At 33.1% G+C, this 23502-nt stretch overlaps 1 protein-coding gene and 2 long non-coding RNA genes across 4 annotated transcripts; 2 read left to right on the forward strand and 1 right to left on the reverse strand.

Moving 5' to 3' along the window:
* Positions 1–4057: 4057 nt before the first annotated feature.
* On the reverse strand, positions 4058–5064 carry LOC124440188. Of its 2 annotated transcripts, none has more exons than XR_006946595.1 (3): positions 4965–5064; positions 4589–4879; positions 4058–4229 (listed from the first exon to the last, which is right to left on the reverse strand). It is a non-coding gene; the product is annotated as an uncharacterized LOC124440188 (long non-coding RNA). The 2 variants fall into 2 exon arrangements; XR_006946594.1 differs by lacking the exon at positions 4965–5064 and having other exon boundaries at positions 4589–4664; positions 4778–4956.
* A 4588-nt stretch (positions 5065–9652) lies between these two features.
* LOC124440183 (eosinophil peroxidase-like) lies at positions 9653–13390 on the forward strand. Its single transcript, XM_046990517.1, has 6 exons — positions 9653–9753; positions 10203–10715; positions 10842–11292; positions 11377–11588; positions 11748–12911; positions 13091–13390. Exons 1-6 carry the CDS (start codon positions 9696–9698, stop codon positions 13111–13113), a joined length of 2421 nt encoding a protein of 806 aa, XP_046846473.1. The 5' UTR covers positions 9653–9695; the 3' UTR covers positions 13114–13390.
* Positions 13391–19883: 6493 nt separating this feature from the next.
* On the forward strand, positions 19884–21367 carry LOC124440191. Its single transcript, XR_006946598.1, has 3 exons — positions 19884–20038; positions 20109–20200; positions 21100–21367. It is a non-coding gene; the product is annotated as an uncharacterized LOC124440191 (long non-coding RNA).
* Positions 21368–23502: the final 2135 nt, after the last annotated feature.

Genomic DNA, 23502 nt, shown 5'->3' on the forward strand with positions numbered 1-23502 from the left:
GAAGAATGAAATTTAACCATTCGAGAGAGCTATTTTCAAATGTACAAATTTCAAAAATTGACTAAAATCCTGCAACTATATATTAAAATGCAAAAGAAGAATACAACTAGGCTTAAATATAATCAAAGCTAAAAAATACTGTATAGTTTTCTATAGTTTTAAACTTCCAATATTATAGAGTAATTTATATAATTGCATATAATCCTATTATAATGACAAGCAAATTTCCATCCTTTTATTACTTCTGGAAGTTTAAGGCTAAAATCATTATTACGCGTATTCTTCTCCGGTTGTAGGCGCTCGAAATAATTTTTGAAAATACTGCTAGTGTTGATATCAATACATTCTAGAGAATTGTATTACAAAAATTTCAAAATTGTCCATTCATCAGGTCAGGTATTCTTCAAGTTCGTTTATTTTAAATATCAATGTAACTCTATCTTGCAGTCTTTTAACTCTTTTTCGAAAAGTTATTATATTTGAATACACCAGTAAAGGTATAATCATATATTTATAATGTCTTCAACAGTATCCAATATTAAAATCAGTTGATTATCAATATCTCTAGAATATTTCACCCAATTAAAAAAATAGGATGGTATCATCTGTAGCACTTTATTATGTTTGCACTATGATTTTCACAATTAACAATGTCATTAACGCAAAGAATAAGTTAAAGCAGTTTAATCGTAATATGTTATTCCAAGTTCCAAAGTTACGTCCAAACATTAGACAATGTACTGAAATACTATACTTTTTGAGAGTCATATTTACTTATTAGTGAAGATGTTCTTTACAACATTTGTTCTTTACAACAAAGTGCGCGTTTGAGAAAAACTGGGAGTCTAGTATAGGCTATTTCCTTTGACGCTAATGTAGTACATAAATCTAGATAAATCCTATGCGCACATTATTTACATCATTACACGGTTAAAGCGGTCCCAAAATCGATCTTTGCTGGAGAATGTCTAGCTTACAAATTTAGGCAATAAATTTTTTTCTGATTCAAGCACATAATTTTATGTTTGTCAAAATTATTTTGCTTCAAAACTTTTTTAAAGTACGTAAAGAAACATATCATTTTAACATACTAGTCAACCATTGTATTATGAAGGCTAAAAATAATCAGCTCATTGAAGATAACTACTGTTAGGTTGTCAAAACATTAGTCAACACCAAAAGTCAACAGTTAGCCCTGCAGTAGCTTGGACGATTTACATCCTTAACCATAAAAATATTGTTAAAAATTTCCATACAAAAGACGATAAATCATACTTAAGACACGCTGTCTTCATGCAATTCTTTCTAAGGTTGTGAACTTAGACATTATTTATAGTCAATGGTCATAGACATGTTTGGCAAATTAGTTCCTGTTTTGACTTGTGGCCAACACATCAGAAGTCGCATTTATTGTTTAAAATAGCGTTATTACAAAAATAGAAAAAAGCGAAAAACTCCTAACAACAGCCGATATAAACAAACACAAACTCTCAACAACTGTCGAAAAATAAATCTCCTGTTGTGACGAAAAAGAAAATTTCATTCAAGATATTCTCAAAGAAAAACTGTGTAGTGAGACATTCTTTCGTCTCTGTCACTCTTGATTTTGTTTCATTGTTGGAAGTTTCATTTTCCAGTATTTCTTCTACCTCAATCCGAGAAATTTATAGTCTGTCATAAATATTACAGGATATGAGGTATAGGCATTAAATATGTAGATAAAAAGTTATGTAGAAAAAGAAAAACATCTTTAACAATGTCAAAGATATTAGGAGTGGCGTAACAAAGTGTTTATGAGTTTGACATGCATTTGTCAAACAAGCTTAAAAAGATAAACAGCGTGTCAAAAATATATGATTGAAAATTTGCTAAGCGCATTTATAAACAAAAATTTTTGAGAATTAATCTTAGCATGCATAGTCTACTGCACCAACTCTTCGTGTTCATGGTCATGGCAACGACCAAGTGTATGCCCTACTACCGATTATGGAGTAATTAGCTCGCTCCGTCACAAATTTTCAGATAAATCATTTGCGCATGCGTAGTCTCTTTGAGCATGCGCAGTCGATTTGACCAGCTGCCATAGTTCATGGTCATGGCAACGACTAACTACATCTACTAGCACCAATTTTTAAGTAAATAGCTTAGTCACAATTTAATAGAAATCATCTGCGCATGCGTAGTAACTACATCTACTAGCACTAATTTTGAGTAAATAGCAAGTAACAATTTAATAGAAATCATTTAATAGAAATCAATCGCTCGAGCGCATGCGCAGTAAACTCGACTAATTGCTCATATTCATGGCAACGACTAACTACATGTACTTGCACTACATTTGTCGCAATTAATTCACTTAGTGGCAAATTATCAAAGAAATCATCTGGGCATGCGCAGTAACAATGTCAATTATACCACAACTTTCGTAAGCCTTTGAATTTGTGTATATATATATATAAAGTAAATACTTTATATAGTAGATGTCAACTAGCAGTGGAAGCTGGGTGCGGTCGCTGCCGGACTTCGGTAGTGTACGCACGCTCTCAGCGTACCCCGAGCAAAGACTTGGCATCGCCAAGTAGGATAGCGTGGAGGGGCCGAAATCTCCTACCGAAACGTTAACATGCGGCGTTCTAGTGCCTTACGCTTAACACGAGCAAACCATTCATGGGCTTCATGACTGACAGGATTATCTGGTTCCATTAATTAACATGAGACGCTCTAGTGCTCAACTATCTCGGGGTATCGGGAGACATGGACCGAAAACGGGATTTTCATATTTTCAAAATTTGTCTTTTTTCTTTAACAGAATTCTTCTCAAAAAGAAAACTTGAACATCCAAGGATACTGCAAAGGTTCAAACAACTTCTGCCTATTCGACTCAAAACTTAAACCGACCCTAAGCATGTTTATACGTTTTTTATTTGTTACCTTTTACAATGTAACTTTCTCATAACTCTCTCGTGATGAGCGAGAGCCTCCTTATACAATATGACCCTCTCATTATGAACGAAAGCATCCATGGGCTTCATGGAAAAAAGGGATTATCTACCTTCTTATAATAGTTTCTACAAAGATAATATTTAATAAGCCAAGAAATTTGTATCGTCTAAATTGAACCTCGCTTTGAACCATTATGTTATAAAATTTTGATTCATTTTGGATGATAAATTTCCTCTTACCTTACAATATTTTCATGATTCAATCTAGAAAGTAACTTCTCTTCTCGAGTAAGTTTGCGATTAAACAGCCCACTTTTTGGCTTCAAAGGACTTCTTTTGATCGCATATAGCATAGAGACAGCCGTCTAGGCTGGAAGAGATCGTCACGTTTTGTATTGCCTAGAAGAATATAGAAATACAAATATGCAAGATTTCGGCATATATAACCATGGTTGTTAGAACGTAGAATTCGAGAGACACTGTAAGTTTAAGTTTAAAATAGTGAAGGAATGCTGAAGGTGTTGTATTGCTTAGAAGAATATAGAAATATAAATATGCCAGTTTTTGGCATATATAACCATGATTGTTATAATATTTGCACATAGGTAAACTGAACAAAAAAAGAACGTTCAATAGAGACAGGGTAAGAAATTGAATAATGGAAAAACGTAGCTACTAATGCTTCGGCATATTTTCATTAAAAAGTACCTGGATGTTATGAAAAGTCGAATGCAATCTTTTGGAACGGCAAGAGATATTGCTTATGATCCGAACCATACAATCCTGTCTTCAAGCCTTCATAGTGCTTTTTCGTAGCACATGAGGAGCAAGGTCTACAATACACTAAATAATTTATTTAAGTCAAATAATTATGAAGTGAATTGCAACCTGTAACAAATCAGAACTTACCTTTCACATCATAGATTGAATAAAAGCACGAAACTGAACACAAGTCTAGGTACAACCATTCATCTTGAATAGAACATCTATTTCACTCTGAACCACAAGAACAAATACTACCTCAAGATGGCACCAAATCCTACAAAATAAAGAACATTATTAAATTTAAAATATGTGCATACTTTTAATATGGGTTAAAATAATACATGCCTTCTTTGAATTACTTCAAAATTTTTCATTTATTTCAATTGAAAGCACTCATACATATAACCATCTCCAATGACTTTTTATGAGAAACAATGTCAATATGTACATTACAAACTTGTGTTTGATGGTTAACTCTAGGTGCTTGTCATAACTGTTAGCAATATGTTCACTTTGTTCATTCTACATATAAATGAGAGAAAAACCATGAACATAATATATTTTTCCATCTACATATTTATACAATACATGTAAACCAAATCACCCAATTCACTTTCTTGCTCAAAAAATCGACATTCATATGACACACTGCTATTCTATTAACATATAATGATATATGACATTGTTATTGAAGGAAATAGAGAACACAGACTTCAAACTGGAAAATGTTTTCAGAATAATTGTTTTTTCCTACACAAATTTTGTGGGCATAAATAAAGTTGAACACATAATTAATATTTGAGCACAATTAACAATAAATGTAAATTAATATGAATTTGTGCAACTACAAATAATAAAAAGAACACTTTCAAAATTCATACCATATCATCGATTCGTGTGTTCCCTTTCCTCCCAACGTTATTGTAAAAGAACTCATATGAGCGTCTGAATTTATTTCTGAATTGATAGATTTAGCAGATGTAATCCAAAAATACCCCAATTAACAAAAACCAGTAGTCCAGTACTGTGTTCTTGAATTAACAATACTAGACTATAATTAGTCTAAGTACCAATCTCCGAGTCAGACTTCTCACATAGATATTTATGAGTACTGAGTGAACCCTGTTGGTCGGTTGTGGTGCCTTGATTCGAACGTTTGATGTTGCAAACTCCTAAAAAACATGGATGCACGAAGAAATATTGTTCTCATACATGAAATTTTAAAAATGAACTAAATTAAAGCCTGAAATGTCTTACTTAAGCTGCACCAGTCGGATGGTTGTATTTGTGGTTGTATATGCCTCTTTACTGAAGTGAAACATACCACTGATGATTTATCCGCCATGTTATTAAATGGTCTATGGCACTCGTGTGCGCGCGGGCGCGTTTAATATTGTACATCTCCAGCATGGTCTTATTTTTGTGGTTATCAACCATTTTCGTTGAGGAATAATAGTTCCCGCCCGGCATGTAATGTTTCCCGATTTGAATATAATTTCCAATTTCCAACTGTTTCCAGCGACTGTCTCTCGTCTGGATGAGAGGTATAGTTGTTGGTGCGGTGCTCAGGTGCCTTCCCAGGCTCAAATCCTTGTTTTTACCTCTATACGTGACAACAACTTGACAAAGGACGAGCAACATGCACTCAAACGACTAAAACACGACAACAACATCGTCATTTTACCAGCAGACAAAGGACACGTGACTGTGTTCATGGACAGGAATGATTACTTCGACAAAATGGACACCCTTGTTAGCGACAGACAAACGTACGAACAACTCAAACGAGACCCAACACCATCACTAGTACGCAAACTTAACAGCAAGATCTTCTCTATGAGAAAATCTAACATTATATCTGAACGTGTCTACTATCGACTTAGATGTTCAGTACCATGACCATCCAGACTATACGGACTACCAAAACTTCACAAACCAAAAATACCCATGCGACCAATTGTATCATTCTGTGGTTCGCCTACTTACGAACTCTCAAACTACTTGGCTGACATACTGCAACCACTTATAAGCAAATCAAAACACAAGCTACAATCCACTGAAAATTTCATTAAAAAATTAAGCACTATACAAATACCGGACAACTATATACTAGTGTCTTTTATGTGAAATCATTGTTCACGAGTATTCCACTTAATCTGGCACTTCTTTGTACAAAAACTCTCATTACAAACACCACGACGTACTGCCATTACCGACAGAAGACATTATGGAGTTGCTAGAGCTCTGCCTCACCTCAACTTACTTCCAGTACAAAGGTACACACTACAAACAATTACATGGAACAGCAATGGGCTCACCCGTTTCTGTTGTAGTTGCTGAAATTGTAATGCAATATATAGAGGCGCTCATGACTTACAAAGATGCACCACCTTTTTGGTTCCGCTACGTAGATGACACAATCACAGCACTACATGCAGACGAAATTGATGACTTTCACACTCACATCAACAAACAGAACAGCCACATACAATTTACCAGAGATGTCGAAGAAAACGGAACACTTCCTTCTCTCGACTGTTTGATAAAACAGGACAATCACAAACTACGAATAACAGTTTATCGCAAACCAACACACACTGACCGACTACTAGACCAATCATCTTACAACCCTGCATCACGCAAAGCCACCACAATCAGAACATTAACAAGACGTGCACAAATCATTTGTGATTCACTGGACACTCTACACAACAAAAACAACTATCTCAAACGTTGGTATCGGGGAAACTGGCAGGAACTTAAACATAAGACTTATTGAACATAAGCGAGCTACAAAGAAACAAGACAAAGCTAATCAAATTGCCGAACATCACCGACTCACAAAGCACAACATTGAGTGGGACTCGGCAAAATGCATTAAATACAGCACTGACTATATACAACGGCTTACATTAGAAAGTTGGTATACCAACTTGGAACAAACCCCCCTGAACAGATCACAGCAATTACCGGCAATTTACAAACGACTTATTCACAATAGATGCGAACAAAATGCGAACAGATGCGAACAAAATGCGAACAGATGCGAACAAAATATGTTTCCGAATAACAATGCAAACATCCGTAACTGAGGGACAAAAATCTATCTAAAGAGGGAAAATTTCTGTATAACGTTATGACTTGAATTTGTCCATTTTTCTCACAAGTGTAATGTTCAGAACTACATCCTAATGGACTCTCATATTTGATTTTCAAATAAAGCATTTATGGTAGACTAATATGACGTTATTCATTGAGCATTCATCAATTCCTTTGACAAACAAATTCCTTAAAATTAAAATGAATTTTAAGTTACTTGTAATCTAGAACATGACAAACTCTACAAAAATGATAGGAAATTATGAATGTGTATCAGTAAGCGCTATAAACTAAATCATAGCAATCGGTGAGCATTATACTGTCAATATTTTAAATTGATATGAATATAATTTAAGTTGTGATTGAATAAATTCAAGGTTTGTAAATAGCTACAAATGTAATTTCCAATTGCAATATACTTTTCTGGGCAGCACTCTTGTTCCTCTGTGTGAGTTGCTTATGTCACATACATGTTTTTTCTTATTTTGAAAAATCATCGAAAAAAGTTTACTGAGAAAAAAATTGGTAAACGTTGAGTGTAACAGGTTTATATCTTTTACCTGCGTAAAGGAAGACAAACTTTCAAAGTACTTTGTAAACATAATTGTTTTATTATGTTGTTGATCTAACAAACAGTATATACACACTTCATACTTAAGCGTGGTATGGGATCGTGTAGCATTGCGTGGTACAAAAAAATGACAAAACAAAAACGTCATATCTTGTTTCCGTTATATTGTTTTGGACATCCATAAAAAAATTAATGTTCATTAGAGCCCCGAAGAACCCACAAATGTTAAGCGATAAAGCGAAAATTATATAATTTAGAAGTTGCTATTTTTTCTAACTGAAACTTCAGTGTTGAGTTATGTAACTCAGAAGATTTTGAAGTTATATAACAACAAAGGTTTGCTACACAAGACAACTATATTTAACTATAATTATTTAGCAAAACAATTAAGTTTTAAATATTAATCCTCCATAGACGAGAAATTGAAACTTGTACATATTTAGCATTGGTATATTTTGCTATACACATAAACGATCATTCTGTAACGGGCAATTTAAACAGCTTTAGCTAGCTATCAATTGCAACTTTTATTATGCTCTATATGATGAATTAATGGTCTATATTGATTAACAAGTTCCTGTTCTGATGCTTATAATCACAAAAACCATAACATCCTTTTACCCAAATACTTCAGTGGGTATATATATTTCTCTGTGTGAGTTGCTTATGTCATATGCATGTTTTTTCTTATTTTGAAAAATCATCGAAAAAAGTTTACTGAGAAAACAATTGGTAAACGTTGAGTGTAACAGGTTTATATCTTTTACGTAGCGTAAAGAAAGACAAACTTTCAAAGTACTTTGTAAACATAATTGTTTTATCATGTTGTTAATCTAACAAACAGTATATACACACTTCATACTTAAGCGTGGTATGGGATCGTGTAGCCTTGCGTGGTACAGATGACAAAACAAAAACGTCATATCTTGTTTCCGTTATTTTGTTTTGGACATCAACAAAAAATTAATGTTCATTAGAGCGCCGAAGAACCCACAAATGTTAAGCATTAAAGTGAAAATTATATAATTTAGAATTTGCTATTTTTGCTAAGTGAAACTTCAGTGTTGAGTTATGTAACACAAGATTTTGAAGTTATATAACAACAAAAGTTTTGAAGTCATATTAGTAATATACAATGAAGGTTTTAGCACAGCTGAAAATGCATATTATAATACACATGTTTGACAAAACGATAAAGCTACCGGAATCAATGATGGCCATTTTAAAAACAACATTACCTGTTTTGGTAGATTCTGTTAATCTAAACTTGACTAATTGACGTCTTTCGGCACGCTTAGTCTTTCTCAAGTATAATATAAGTCTTCAAAACAACCAAGGAAAATTTTTCTAAGGGTTTTGAGAGTGTGTCAGTATGCACTGAATTTTGGAGGCATTTATCATTAAAAAAGAGCATAAAATACTCCTTGGTGATGGACAAAGATAACATGCAAAGTTTAAATATAAATTTGACTCTAATCTTAACGTAATCGCAGTTAAAATGTGTCTTTTTTAAGAATTCAAGTTCATTGATAAACGCTATAAATTTAATAAAATGGTCGTACTTGCAACAATTGAGCAAGCTATTTCAATACATGGTTGAATAATCTTGAGTAAAAATCTTTAGCAATTTATATGTCTTGTAATAATACAACTCACTGAGACCAACAGTAAAACTGTTAAACAAATTATCACTCTATTTGAGTAGACATTTCCTGCCATTTGTGGGCAGCGAATGCCTATTTAAAGATTATTATAATAGTCGCAAAACACTTCGGAATTATGAAGTGTACACGTGAAGATTTTGTGTGCCACATGTGAAGAATTTGTGTTGGCAAACGTGTTGTGTTTTCAGATATATCATTTTTAAGGAAATACTAACTTTTATACTGGGCTCCATAAACCTCCTTTTTTGAGGATTACTATGGTGAAAGTAGTCTGAACAAAAAAGCCCAAAGTATCGATCCCTACCCATGAAGTGTCTATATTAGTGGGCAAAATGTTTACGTCGTAAGCACAATCCATTTTCCCATATTCTTAAAATCGCTAGATGTTTTTTTAAATCTCTCTGATCGTGCGTCTCTGTATACAAGCAAAAAATTTCGTGAACAATTAACTGTCGGTATCTTAATTTTTCTGGGGGAGTTTAATGGCACATACAAAAGGTTTTGATATTAAGACATTCCAACACAAAATTCTCCTTAGAGATTAAAGTAATTACCGATTACCAGCATGGATATATAAGATCGAGTGAATCGGTGACTGAGATAGAGCAAGCTTACTGATCAAGCAACTCAACTGTTCAGCTGTAGCTTACGAAAATGACGACTAAATTGATATTATTGTTGGTTTTGTACATTACTACATGTCAAGCTACAGGTAAGAAACCAAGACTGCTTCAAACATCTTATCAATGGAGCAAACGACAAATATTCTTCCTTAAACAGTAAATGCTTGTTTAGAGACATCTAGCCGTTATGTTTCATGGCCAAATCTGTTTGAAGTTGATGCCCTTTTTCATAAATAGCTAAATTTTGTTTTACCAACCGTATGAAACTGTTATTTTTTCCTGATCTCAACAACGTTTTTACATCAGTGGAAATTAAAATCTTTATTTAACAATGAAGGCAGATGATTTAGAAGACTGAAAAAGACGACTTTTTGTTTATATTTAGTACATGCGACTTCAACTAATTACTTGCCACAATTTTATCTACACTTTTTTATCTAGAAAATACCCATTTTAATATTGATTGCTAGACGAAAAAAATTATGAACAACGGAGATATTATCCTTCAAAGATTTAACAAGATTTTCTCTTCTTTCAGACTTTTTTTTAAAATCGATCATCAGTGAAAAGACACCGCTTCTAACTGGCGTGTTTAAGTCGAAATTCAGAGCAACAACTGGCGCTGCGTTCCAGCTTTTAGTTACCGATGGAAGATTTAAGGCAGTTCTTGTACTTGGCGATAATATAAATGGAATAATTGTATTAAATAAGACACTTTTTGGTCTCATTCCATTTGGTTCCGAAAGAACCTTCAGAATAACCTGTGAGCTAAGGCACATAAGAAATAATATACTTCTTGATAAGATCAATCTTGTGGTGTATGTTTTGAAAGCAGGCTACGCCGATAGTTTGCTTAAAAAAGCTTTGTCTGTAATGGATAAAGTAAAACTAAGTAATCCTTTCCGACCCACTGGACAAAACTTCAGATTACCAAAAAAATTGCATAGCATCCTTATGGCAACAAGGAGCAGAAGGACAAGAGCGAACTCACTGGCTTCATGCAAGTTTAATCAGGTGTGCAAAGAGGCTGAAAAACTGATCAAAACGGAGGGTAAGATATTATAATTTTAATACTTTTAATACTTATTATAAATATATTTATATTATGCAAAAAATTTGGGAAATTTCGTCTGTATCATGTAAAAAGATGAAATTTCAATAAAAGAATTTATTTCAGTTGACGAGACCGCTGAAATTTATGTGGGTCCTGAAGGCATGTTTTCAGAAGAACGTCTTGAAGAACTAATAGAAGAGACTGGTTGCATTCCGGAGATTTCAAATATTCAATGCGAAGCAAATCAAGCTTATCGATCGATAGATGGAACATGTAACAATTTAGATAATCCAACACAAGGTGCAGCTGATACTATTTTTTCCCGCATGTTTCGTGCTCGATACTTTGATGCTGAAGGACTGAATGAGCCGGCAGGTGGAGGTTTAAATCAACCTAATGCACCAAACCTACCTAATCCTTCCAAAGTAACAGATGAGTACATCGTCATTCAAGATAAAAATCAACCAAACCGCGATGGTATCACGCATTTGTTCATGCAATGGGGACAGTTTATTGATCATGATTTAACATTAGCACCGGAATCTGAGAATGGTGACATATGTGAAAATATACCGTATGTAAAATGATCTGTTTTTTTACTTAAAAACTTTTGTTAAACGAAATAAATTGTTTATTTTGTCATACTCTTAAATTTCAGGTGCGATGGTAGCGCAGAAGATTTTGTTGATCCATGCTTCCCAATCTTGCCTTTTGGACAAAGACCATGTATTCGATTAATTAGATCTGCGGCAAGATGTGATTTTAAGAAAGCTACACCACGTGAGCAGATTAATGTAAATACTGCATATCTTGATGCATCTATGGTTTATGGGTCATCAGAAAGCGTTCAAGACGCAGTTCGTGATGCCGGTAAGAATATGTAAAACATTGTCAAACATACAAAGTATAAGTAAGAATAACAAAAACAACATTCTTTCAAATAACAAAAACAGACACTTTTATAAAACTGCCTCTAAAAGTTTGCTAAAATTCATAAAAGTCTAATAATTCTTTTGTATTTATTTTTAGGAAATCTTAGGTTTCTGGCAACTTCTGGTGATAATCTTCCTCCAATTGACAACAGTCAATTAGGTGAGCCACTTAGCCTTTGCGAGAATCTTGGATCTTGTTTCCTCGCAGGTGATAACCGAATAAACGAACAAGCAGCTTTAGCAGCTATGCATACACTCTGGGTTCGTGAACACAATCGTATTGCAAGACGTCTTTCAAGAATAAATCCACATTGGTACTCAGAAAAAATCTATCAGGAAGCAAGAAAAATTGTTGGTGCTTTGATTCAACATATAACATATGAAGAATGGTTACCAATTCTGATTGGAACTGATGTATTAGATTCAAACATCAGATATAACCCCAGAGTAAATGCTTCTATATCTAACGAGTTCGCTACAATAGCATTTAGGTTAGGACATAGTTTGATCAGACCGAAGTTTGAATTTCTCAAAAGAGACTATGAATCTTTTCCGTTCTCTCCAGTCCCCTTGCGCGAACTTTTCTTTAATAATACACTGGCTCAAGTCAACGGGATTGATGGCTGGATGATTGGAATGGTTGGCAATGTTTCTCAAGAAATGGACAATGAAATGGCGATTGGTCTCACAAATGAATTGTTCCAGCGTGATGAAATCAGCCGAGAAGGTCTAAATCTTGCTGCATTGAACATGCAACGTGCACGTGAACATGGCCTACGTTTTTATAGCGCATTTCTAAGAAGATGTCAGCGGCGTTATCCCTTTTTGTATCCCAGCGAACTTGATCTCTCTCGTGTGAGAAGTTTTGACGATATTAGTGTACTTTTTGAACCAGAAGTACTGCAAAGTCTTAAATCAGTTTATAATAATCGACCTCAAAATACTGATGTGTTTGCAGCTGGCATTGGTGAAAAACCGCGTATTTCTTCAGCAAATGAAAGCCCAATTCTAGGACCTACCTTTACTTGTATCGTCAAAGATCAATTTGATCGGTTAAGACAAGGGGATAGATTCTTTTACACAAATCCATTGCCAGAAGGATTTACGGATGCTCAGCGAAAAGCAATAGAAGCTCGTAAGTTGTCGGATGTAATTTGCGACAACATTGATGTTATATCAGTTCAGCAAAAAGCTTTCTTTGCAAAAGGACGTAAAGAAGTTTGCGATAGAACAAGGCGACTGAATATTAGACCATGGCGAGGTACGTACTTACAATTTTTAAAATAGTGACTTTATTAAAGCTATATGTCTCTTGCTCGGTTTTGAATTTATTTTGTTATAACATGACATATAATCAAAACATCTTCATATGTTTTAATTCTGCAAATAAAAAGTCTTGTATGAGACTGATTGAACTCAAGTTTAATATTTTTTTGTTAGAGTCATCGTGCTGTTGCCATTAAGTGAAGACTGAAGAGTGTGAAAACCAACTGGATTTTTTGCTTTAAGTCGTTTTTAATTGTCTTAAACTAACTACTAATGAATGTTTACTTTAGAACTACAGGCTGAATTTATATTCACAGACAATGAATTTTCATACCTAGTAAAATAATATTCCATGATTATTTATTACATCGGTATAAGGATGTTTGTGTTTCAAAAACGCATTCATTCTGAATAAACTTTTTATATTTCAATGTAAAAGGATTATATATTTTCAATAAATTTATTCATGTTGTATGTTATCTGTTTTTTGCACATATGTATAAAATACAACCATGCAGCTACGTTGCCTTATCAAGCAACAGAAGAATTAAAATCGTTAACAGCTCAATACTTGGCTAATATCAAAGAAATAACTGGTCAGTTTAGTGTTTGTTTTATTGATACAGTGAACGTTTCTTGCATATATCAAATGGCAATTGTAAGCACATTAGCAGGGTTGAAGCACCCCACCCCCACCCCTTTTGCTAGACAAAAACCCAAGAAAATTGAATAATATATCTGAGTTTCAGTTTTCAAACTAATTCAAAGAGTTCAGCCCCCTCCTTCATAATCTCCTGGATCCGCTCCTGCATTAGTTAGGGCAATGGCGATAACCCGATCCTGCATGAAATTTTCATTGCAATTATTCACATTTCATGGTATTAACTAGATAGAGATCAGCTGAATAAAATGCAATGAAACGTAGTTCTTTTCAGACTGAAGCACCAGCGTTTCTCAGGCAGCAATTCTTAAACCACGTTACTGTTCAGCAATAAAGAAAAGTTTTCTTGCAGAAAGCATCAGAATATCTCAGTAACCAATGTCTAAACCACAATATTGTTTACCATCATCCTACAAGAGACGCTATAGATCTCATCTTCCTGAAGTTTACACTGACAAAGCATCGCTCAAAGATCCTTTCATTATCGAGCAGTAAAATTATGGGTAGTCTGAAAAGATAAATATTTAATTGAAAAATATTAATTATTTTAATAAATTTAAGATAGAGCTTGAACATTAGTAGTTATTTCATAGAAAATACAGTAGTTTTGAACCTTTTACCTTTGTTTTGCAATTTGCAGTTCAATATAACCACAAGTACATGGTATTTAATACACTATGGCCTATAAATGTATGGCACTATATGTCGTTGTTTTTCTTGGTGCTCAAGACAAAATTAATCGTATCTACAATTGATCTGCAATATTTCATCAACCCCCATCAACAATATTATATGAAGACTTTACTAAGTTGACTTCATTGAAGGACGTTTATCTTTAATGTATCTTCTAGTTTATCTTTAGTGTCTTTCATTTGGCAGAATTTCGTCTCAAGGCAATCAAATGTTCATGGCTCACCAGTATTTCACAGTAGTCTTCACAACATAAAAATCGTTCCTTGTAGCCATTGTCAAGCAACTGTTATAGTTCCTTTGAACACGTTTCAATAATAATGAATTACGATTTGATAAATAAAGTTTGACTCACTCATTTTGTAACACTTCCACGTAAATACTAAAATAAATGAAACTATAATGCAGGCTCTACCTTTACGTTTAAACACGAAACGAACTTTACAAATATAAATATATATAAATAATAAATATATAAGTAAAAGATTATTGTGGTGATAGCTGTAGTAGCTAGCACAAACATAATCGTATAGATAGAGTGCTCAATGCTAAAGCAGAGATTATAGTATAATATATGATGTTGATATTATTAGAGTGTGTTGCTTTATACAGCCTCAGCTTTTTTGTCTTTTGTTTTAATTGTGAATATATTATGGTGTGTCTGGATGTCCAGAAAATTAGGTATAAATTTAACAACTTTAACTAACCCAAAGATTGTCTGTTAATGCAGTATTACTGTATTAGTAAGTGATATACGCTGCCTACAATTGTTCATTTGTTCTCCATTTGTAAAACTCAGATATATAAAAATTTTATATAAGACGCATAGAAAAATGCTCTTAGTCCTTTCGACAAAACGGACTTCGATCCACACGCGGCAAATTATTTTTATTTTCAACTAGGGGCATTTCGACAAAACGGACTTCGTTCCACACGCGGCAAATTATTTTTATTTTCAACTAGGGCATTTCGACAAAACGGACTTCGTTCACACGCGGCAAATTGTTTTATTTTCAACTAGGGGCATTTCGACAAAACGGACTTCGATCCACACGCGGCAAATTGTTTTATTTTCAACTAGGGCATTTCGACAAAACGGACTTCGTTCCACGCGGCAAATTATTTTTTTTCAACTAGGGGCATTTCGACAAAACGGACTTCGTTCCACACGCGGCAAATTGTTTTATTTTCAACTAGGGCATTTCGACAAAACGGACTTCGTTCCACACGCGGCAAATTGTTTTATTTTCAACTAGGGCATTTTGACAAAACGGACTTCGTTCCACACGCGGCAAATTGTTTTATTTTCAACTAGGGGCATTTCGACAAAACGGACTTCGTTCACACGCGGCTTGTTTTTTATTTTCAACTAGGGGCATTTTGACAAAACGGACTTCGTTCCACACGCGGCAAATTATTTTTATTTTCAACTAGGGCATTTCGACAAAACGGACTTCGTTCCACACGCGGCAAATTATTTTTATTTTCAACTAGGGGCATTTCGACAAAACGGACTTCGTTCCACACGCGGCAAATTATTTTTATTTTCAACTAGGGGCATTTCGACAAAACGGACTTCGTTCCACACGCGGCAAATTGTTTTATTTTCAACTAGGGCATTTCGACAAACGGACTTCGTTCCACGCGGCAAATTATTTTATTTTCAACTAGGGGCATTTCGACAAAACGGACTTCGTTCCACACGCGGCAAATTATTTTTATTTTCAACTAGGGCATTTCGACAAAACGGACTTCGTTCCACACGCGGCAAATTGTTTTTATTTTCAACTAGGGGCATTTCGACAAAACGGACTTCGTTCCACACGCGGCAAATTGTTTTTATTTTCAACTAGGGGCATTTCGACAAAACGGACTTCGTTCCACACGCGGCAAATTATTTTTAATTTGAGCTAGGGGCATTTAAAATTTGATTAATTTTTTCCGCTGCTGTGAAGAATTTAACTACGTCACGTGCTGAATGTGACGTAGTTTCAATCCGCCCCTGTATAAAATACTATGTCTTGTTAATCTGCGTGAACGCATTCTTCAAAATAGCGTCAAAACAGAATCATAGTAAAAGTTAGTAATAGCAATCACCAAAATCCCAACTACTTTCGATAAACTATGTGATGAATTATAAAACTTCATTCAAAATATTCTCAAAGAAAAACTGTGTAAAATTTAATCAAGTTAAACAATCCTTACCATATATTGACGACATCTCCTTACATCTGCATGATTGAAAGTGTTTGTGTGACACAATTAAACGATTAAACTTTGTTATACGTATGCAAAATTACTATGGCCATGCAAATTACCTAACGCCGTGCCAAGTATTGATAAATACATACTTTAGACTATATATTGATGCGTTTATAAATATGTTGCCATATTAGTGAATATTCCACAAAAAGCATCATGTACTTACTATCTAGAATTAAAGAGTCGTGAGCTGATCTAACTATATTGTGTTGCATTATTTTGCAGTATGTTGCATATGGTCGTTTTTTCTACATTAAACTGAATTTATTTGTTTTTTTAAACAGAAATATCTAGTAAGCACTAAAAACGCAGTTTATAATAATCTTTCTGAGACAATATGTAGTGTTTCTAAATGTTCATTGACTCTATTCACTATACCAAAAACCATGACCGGCCGATAATTTAAAGAAATATAGTATAAAGCAAATTCCGAAAAAGCAAGACATTTTGAGATTGAAAAATAAACATCAAAACAAGACGAGAAGTGATCATTCTGTCTGAGGAAGACTTTAAAATAAAGTCGAAAATTTACAGTTCACTTCTCGTCTTGTTTTGCTGCATATTTTGCAACCACAAGATGTCTTGCTTTTTCGGAATTTGCTTTATACTATTCACTATACGTTGAAGAACACCCGATCAGAGCATTATATGAGAAGCTTTCTAGTTAAAATATTCCCCAAAATTATGAATTACCATTCACGTTTCCGTCGTCACAGCAATAAGCCAACGATAAATTTTGTGATGTTTAAATCCTACCTTGAAAATTCTTCAGAAAATCCATGTATTGATTTTCTAATTTACGCGTTTAGCTAATTATAAGATTAAAATAATTTCTAAGGGGAACTAAAACGCAGCACGCGGAAAATAGGATGTAAGAGTCTTTATATCATAATTAATAGTTATATCATTTGCGAAGACGAAAAGATTTCATTCAAAATACATCATTCGAAACTGTAAAAACGAGTGATTTGTTGACAAGGAAGTACATTATCGCATTGAAATACACACTTTGAGTGGTTTACGTAATTTTTAAATGAACATCAACAGAAAGTGGACAAAATGCAGTGTAGTTGAATATGTCGAATTTAAACTAAGGACAAAATCAGTCACAACATTAAAACAAAACAAACATTTCCGTTCCGAATATTTGAAATAGGCTCGTCATATTGTCAAAATAATCTAAAACGAGAGAAAATATTTTTCCAATTTTCTAATATTTTAAAATATTATTTATTTCACCAAATGCCGACAGACTTTCATTTGAAACTGATGTAAGGAGCTGTTTATTTAACCCCCAAATCCGGGATTCAGTAAGGCTTGTAATAATTTCGAGGCATTGAAAGGAGGCAACTGTTTGTTAGGCGCCACAAGGTCATTTCTGTTGTAATTCTCAAACTAGGCCGAATTGGTGGTTTTGATTTTAAATGTTTTGCCTAGATATTAAATCAGAATTATGTGAAACTGTGCGGGAAGATTTATCTGATGATGAGTATTGAATCGTTTCCATTTGCCAAAATCATTTAACGCTAGGCTGAATCCCCAGCTACTCGGGCTCAATGAATCAGTCCCTAAGTATATATAATTTGTTCCAAAAATAAATGAAAACATAGATTTTCTTGTGAAACTATTGTTAATAGGGGCAATAGAAAAAATAATTAATTTTAGTGATTTTAAAACATGATAACCAAAATTAAGTGAGGATAAAAAATTTGAAAGGGTCGGTTGAACGAAGCCAGGATAACGTTATTCGTTGTATATAGTAATTGCAAGTTTTCAAACTTTTAGAAAAGGTGGTTGTATTTGCCATACGATAATGGAACTTGTAAATTTAGTACCAAGATTGTATTTTATTAATTGCACAGTTTAACTGAATTGTACATTTTTTCCTTTGAGATCTTTGAAGAAGATACCGTTACTCAATCGCCTTCGTTAAACCGACCCTTAATCTTGAATTAACATAAATCAATTTTTCATCATTGATTTAACTACTTTCATTGTTTTCCCTCTTATACTGATAACTTTACCGTCCAAAATGACATGTTTTGCCCGATTTAGTCAACGAGTATATTAATTTTATTGTTTCCATTTGCCAAAATCATTTAATGCTAGGCTGAATCCCCAGCTACTCGGCTACTCATTGAATCAGCCCCTAAGTATACATAATTTGTTACAAAAATAAATAAAAACACAGATTTTCTTGTGAAACTATTGTCAATAAGTGCAATACAAAAAATAGTTTATTTTAGTGATTTTAAAACACGATAACCAAAATTAAGTAATGAGATGTTTTGCCCGATTTAGTCAACGAGTATATTAATTTTATTGCACTGTGTTTATTATATAGCTAAAAGCTGTAGCTATATATACAAATTATAAGACTTTGTCTTTAAAGCAAAATATTTCAAAAAAAAGCAAAAGAACTTTACAAAAATTATTCAAAGAACACTAATGTATTTGAAAACAGAAAATATTTAATTTTACAAATATGCTTCCTTAATATGCCGCTCCCAGTTCAAAATACGTAACTTTTCGTACATCCGTGATTTCTCACATTTTGTCTGGAATGAGGCACGTGCTTGAACAAGTTTGATACACGTGAGTAGCATGCATGAAATCATTTTATTAACGTTTTATTATGAACTGAAATGTTCTAAAGTATCCATGTATCAAGACTTGATCTATCGCTAATTTTTCTCTTGCGTTTCAATATAAAAAAGGTCTTCAAGTTGAAGAAGATTTACTTGCGTGCGCTCAACACGGAATAAACTGCAGTTAATTGTTATATTATTCTACAAAAATCTGAACTTTACTTAGAATTTCTATTAAATTCTGCATTCATACTTTCATAATTGCTCAATTAAACTGAACACTTTATCCATCGACATTATCATAACAAAATATACATGTCAAAAGATAATTGAAACAGCTAAAATCACCAATGTAGCTATACGAAGACACGCTAAACTCAAAGAAATCTCTTTTGTTTTTCCAGAGAAAAACTCATCAGAATACAATAATTTAGGGAAAAGAAATACGAGTAGTTTGAATGAAATGCAAAATTTTACAAAGATATAGGAAACATATTTACTTTCACTACACTGTCCTGCCTCTCAACAAATATATGTGAAAGCAATGACGTTTTGCCACTCAACTAGCTAAACATGCAATATGTCTATATTTAGTAGTACCGGTTTTTTTCAAACAGATGCTATTGTTTATACGGAACTTAGATGGGCGTATGATCATAGAGAAATTTTGTTCCATTGGCAAAACAATCACAATAAGGAACAAAACGGTAACCAACGAATACTTTGGCTATATAAGACGAGGAACATAGCCTAATAAGTCATAGCGAGTTGATAAGTTGAACAAGGAACATTTCTACAGCAGATACTTTTTTACAGTGAAGATCATTTCATTAATCACAAGATATTGTAACACTGAGTAAAATATGAAAGTTGTGTTGGTATTGGTGCTCATATCCTACATCAACATAACCCAGGCAAAAGGTAGCTTTATTGTAAAATATTGAAATAATTTATTCTCGTTTTTTAATGCATTTAAATTTTCTTATTACAGACTTTTTCGAAAGTTCTATCATAGACGCCGTAGAAGATTTGTTCCTACTTGTAGATGTTCGTTTGGATTTGCAGGTCGATGGTGTCAAAACAGTAAGTGAGCAGATTTAAAATAAGCTAATATAAATGTCATTACTGCACTTAGTATCTGTAGTTTGTGTTGGAATGAAAAAACAATATAACAACTTCTAATAAAGCTCATTGACAAGCGTTATCAATAGCGGATGCCGTGTATGTCAAAATAAGTTATAGCTTCTCAATTTTAAATTCAAATTTCATTTAGAAAAACACTATTGGTTTATATTTTCTAAAGAATATAATCTTTCCAATGGATTTGTCTTTAAGGTGTTTACAAATGTAATGGCAAGCGTCACCTCCGACAAAATGGTGCGCTTTCATTGGCTCAGAAACATTTTTGCCGGTCCATTATTTTTCCGTAATCGACCACGGTCCAAAACGCGTAATTTTACAGTCAAGTGTAAACAAACTTCCTAATGCAAACAGCAAAACGCAATATAAACGAAACAAAAAACCATTTACGAATGTGATTCGAAAGAAAAATACTTGGAAAACAGTTTAACTATCCAGACGATACAATTTGAAACGATTTATTTTTTATGGACGAAAACTAGCAAAGTGAAAATCAAACCGTAAAAACAGCAAGGACGAGAAATAAAGCAAGCTTCGTTTCAGTTCAAATAATGCCATATAACAATCCTTTTAATAACCTCGTTTTCTCGGTCTTTACTGAGAAATATCGGAACTCTGTCTTTTTGTACAAACCTCGCTCTACGGGCTCGGTCTGTACAAAAACACCTCGGTCCGTTATTTCTCCGTAAAGACCTCAAGCTCGGTTATTAAGGGCTTAGTATTTTTGAAATTTATATCTAACAAATATTATTTTACCAAATTTCAAACAAGACAAAGCGATATTCTTTTTCATGGATATTTTCTTGTTTAATTTTAACATAAATTTAATATTCTATTTTTAGAAAAATTTTAATCGAATTGGCCATTTCAAAGATCGAGGACGTTGTAAAGGATGGGGGTGCAAGTTTAACTTAATGATAAATGTTCCCTTCATTACGTATTCAACAAATTATCTTAATTCGTTCATTCTGGTAATGTATGTCATAGTATTTAAATATAGATTATGATGATAAGTTAATACTGCTGTGCAGCAAATTTGGACATTAGGACAATTCTTGTGTCATTTGTAACTATATAATTTTATGCTATAAGAAATGTAATTGTTTGAAATTTTTTGACTACTCTTTTTAAGCTCGTATTTATTCAACATTGATCTAAAAACATGTTTTGTTTTTGCTTCAGAGAGAGACTTTGCTAATTCGCCAAGTTGGCTATATTAATTGTGGAATGTTTACATGTATTTTCTTGCATAATTTCTATAGAAAGCAAAGTCACTTTCAACGAAAATTACCTAGCCTGGCACAAAGTGAATATATGAATAAACACCTCTTACCCCTGTCCCCAATTACTGTTCTAGCTTTGGCTCTGAATATTAATTGATCTTTACAAAACACCATTGAAAAATTGTACACAGGACATTAAGTTATAACAGTTTACATAAATTTTAATGCTACCATAACAATGCTATTGTTAGTGAATTTATGAAGAATGAAATTTAACCATTCGAGAAAGCTATTTTCAAATGTACATATTTCCAAAATTGACTAAAATCCTGCAACTATATATTAAACATGCAAAAGAAGAATACAACTAGGCTTAAATATAATCAAAGCTAAAAAATACTGTATAGTTTTCTATAGTTTTAAACTTCCAATATTATAGATTAATTTATATAATTGCATATAATCCTATTATAATGACAAGCAGATTTCCATTCTTTTATTACTTCTGGAATTTTAAGGCTAAAATCATTATTACGCGTATTCTTCTCCGGTTGTAGGCGCTCGAAATAATTTTTTGAAAATACTGCTAGTGTTCATATCAATACATTGCTAGAGAATTGTATTACAAAAATTTCAAAATTGTCCATTCATCAGGTCAGGTATTTTGCAGGTTCGTTTATTTTAAATATCAATGTAACTCTATCTTGCAGTCTTTAACTCTTTTTTCAAAAGTCATTGTATTTGAATACACCAGCAAAAAGATAATCATATATTTATAAATGTCTTCAACCGTATCCAATATTAAAATCAGTTGATTATCAATATCTCTAGAATATTTCACCCAATTAAAAAAATAGGATGGTATTATCTGTAGCACTTTATTATGTTTGCAAAATGATTTTCACAATTAACAATGTCATTAACGCAAAGAATAAGTTAAAGCAGTTTAATCGTTATATGCTATTCCAAGTTCCAAAGTTATGTCCAAACATTAGACAATGTACTAAAACACTATACTTTTTTGAGAGTTATATTTACTTATTAACGAAGATGTTCTTTACAACATTTCTGAGAAATGTTCTACCAATGCACAGTTTAGTTGTTATATGTTTTTTTGCAACAAAGGCACTCATGAACTGACAAAAGAATTTTGAAGCCATCTAATAACCGAAAGCGAATGTTTTCACAAAACAATTGGACGCAGACACAGACCCCTTAAGGCGTTTCATCAGAAAGATATGTCGACAACTGAAATGTGCACATATCTCAAGGGGATGGAGAAACGGCTTTTATTTCTGTTCCTTTTTCGATAGCAATTGAAAAGTCAAATACCATTTCAGTTCTACCAGATGTTCTGAAATCAATAAAATTGAGAGTTGAGATTTTGTTAATTTCGGAGGATGCTATACTTCCTGCATCAGGAAACACCAATGACACTGCATTTATTGTAGAGAGCTAAACCTCTCTTAAGCCTCATTTCGTCAAAATTTTAAAGATTTAAGGTCAACTGCGTAAGTTAAAGTGCGTGTTTGGGAAAAACTACTAGTCTAGTATAGGCTATTTCCTTTGACGCTAATGTTGTATTTAAATCTAGATAAAATCTATACGCACAATGTTTACATCACTACACGGTTAAAGCGGTCTCAAAATTGATCTTTGCTGGAAAATGTCTAGCTTACAAATTTAGGCAATAAATTTTTGCTGATTTAAGAACATAACTTTATGTTTGTCAAAATTATTTTGCTTCAAAACTTTTTTAAAATACGTAAAGAAACATATCATTTTTAACATACTAGACAACCATGGTATTATGAAGCCTAATAATAATCAACTCGTTGAAGATGACTACTGTTAGGTTGTCAAAACATTAGTCAACACCAACAGTCCTGCAGTTAGCCTGCAGTAGCTTGGACGATGTACATCCTTAATCATAAAAATATTGTTAAAAATTTCCATACAAAAGACGATAAATCATACTTAAGACACGCTGTCTTCATGCAATTCTTTCTAAGGTTGTGAACT

This window comes from Xenia sp. Carnegie-2017, unplaced genomic scaffold (assembly GCF_021976095.1).
Source record: "Xenia sp. Carnegie-2017 unplaced genomic scaffold, XeniaSp_v1 HiC_scaffold_2, whole genome shotgun sequence".
Lineage (NCBI taxonomy): Eukaryota > Metazoa > Cnidaria > Anthozoa > Malacalcyonacea > Xeniidae > Xenia > Xenia sp. Carnegie-2017.

What these genes read in the sequence shown, in the direction of transcription:
- LOC124440183 (XM_046990517.1), top strand. Translation starts at nt 9,696, where the DNA reads ATGACGACTAAATTGATATTATTGTTGGTTTTGTACATTACTACATGT. An exon ending in TACTACATGTCAAGCTACAG is followed by an intron (nt 9,754 to 10,202) that starts GTAAGAAACCAA and finishes CTCTTCTTTCAG; the next exon opens with ACTTTTTTTTAAAATCGATC. An exon ending in AAAACTGATCAAAACGGAGG is followed by an intron (nt 10,716 to 10,841) that starts GTAAGATATTAT and finishes AATTTATTTCAG; the next exon opens with TTGACGAGACCGCTGAAATT.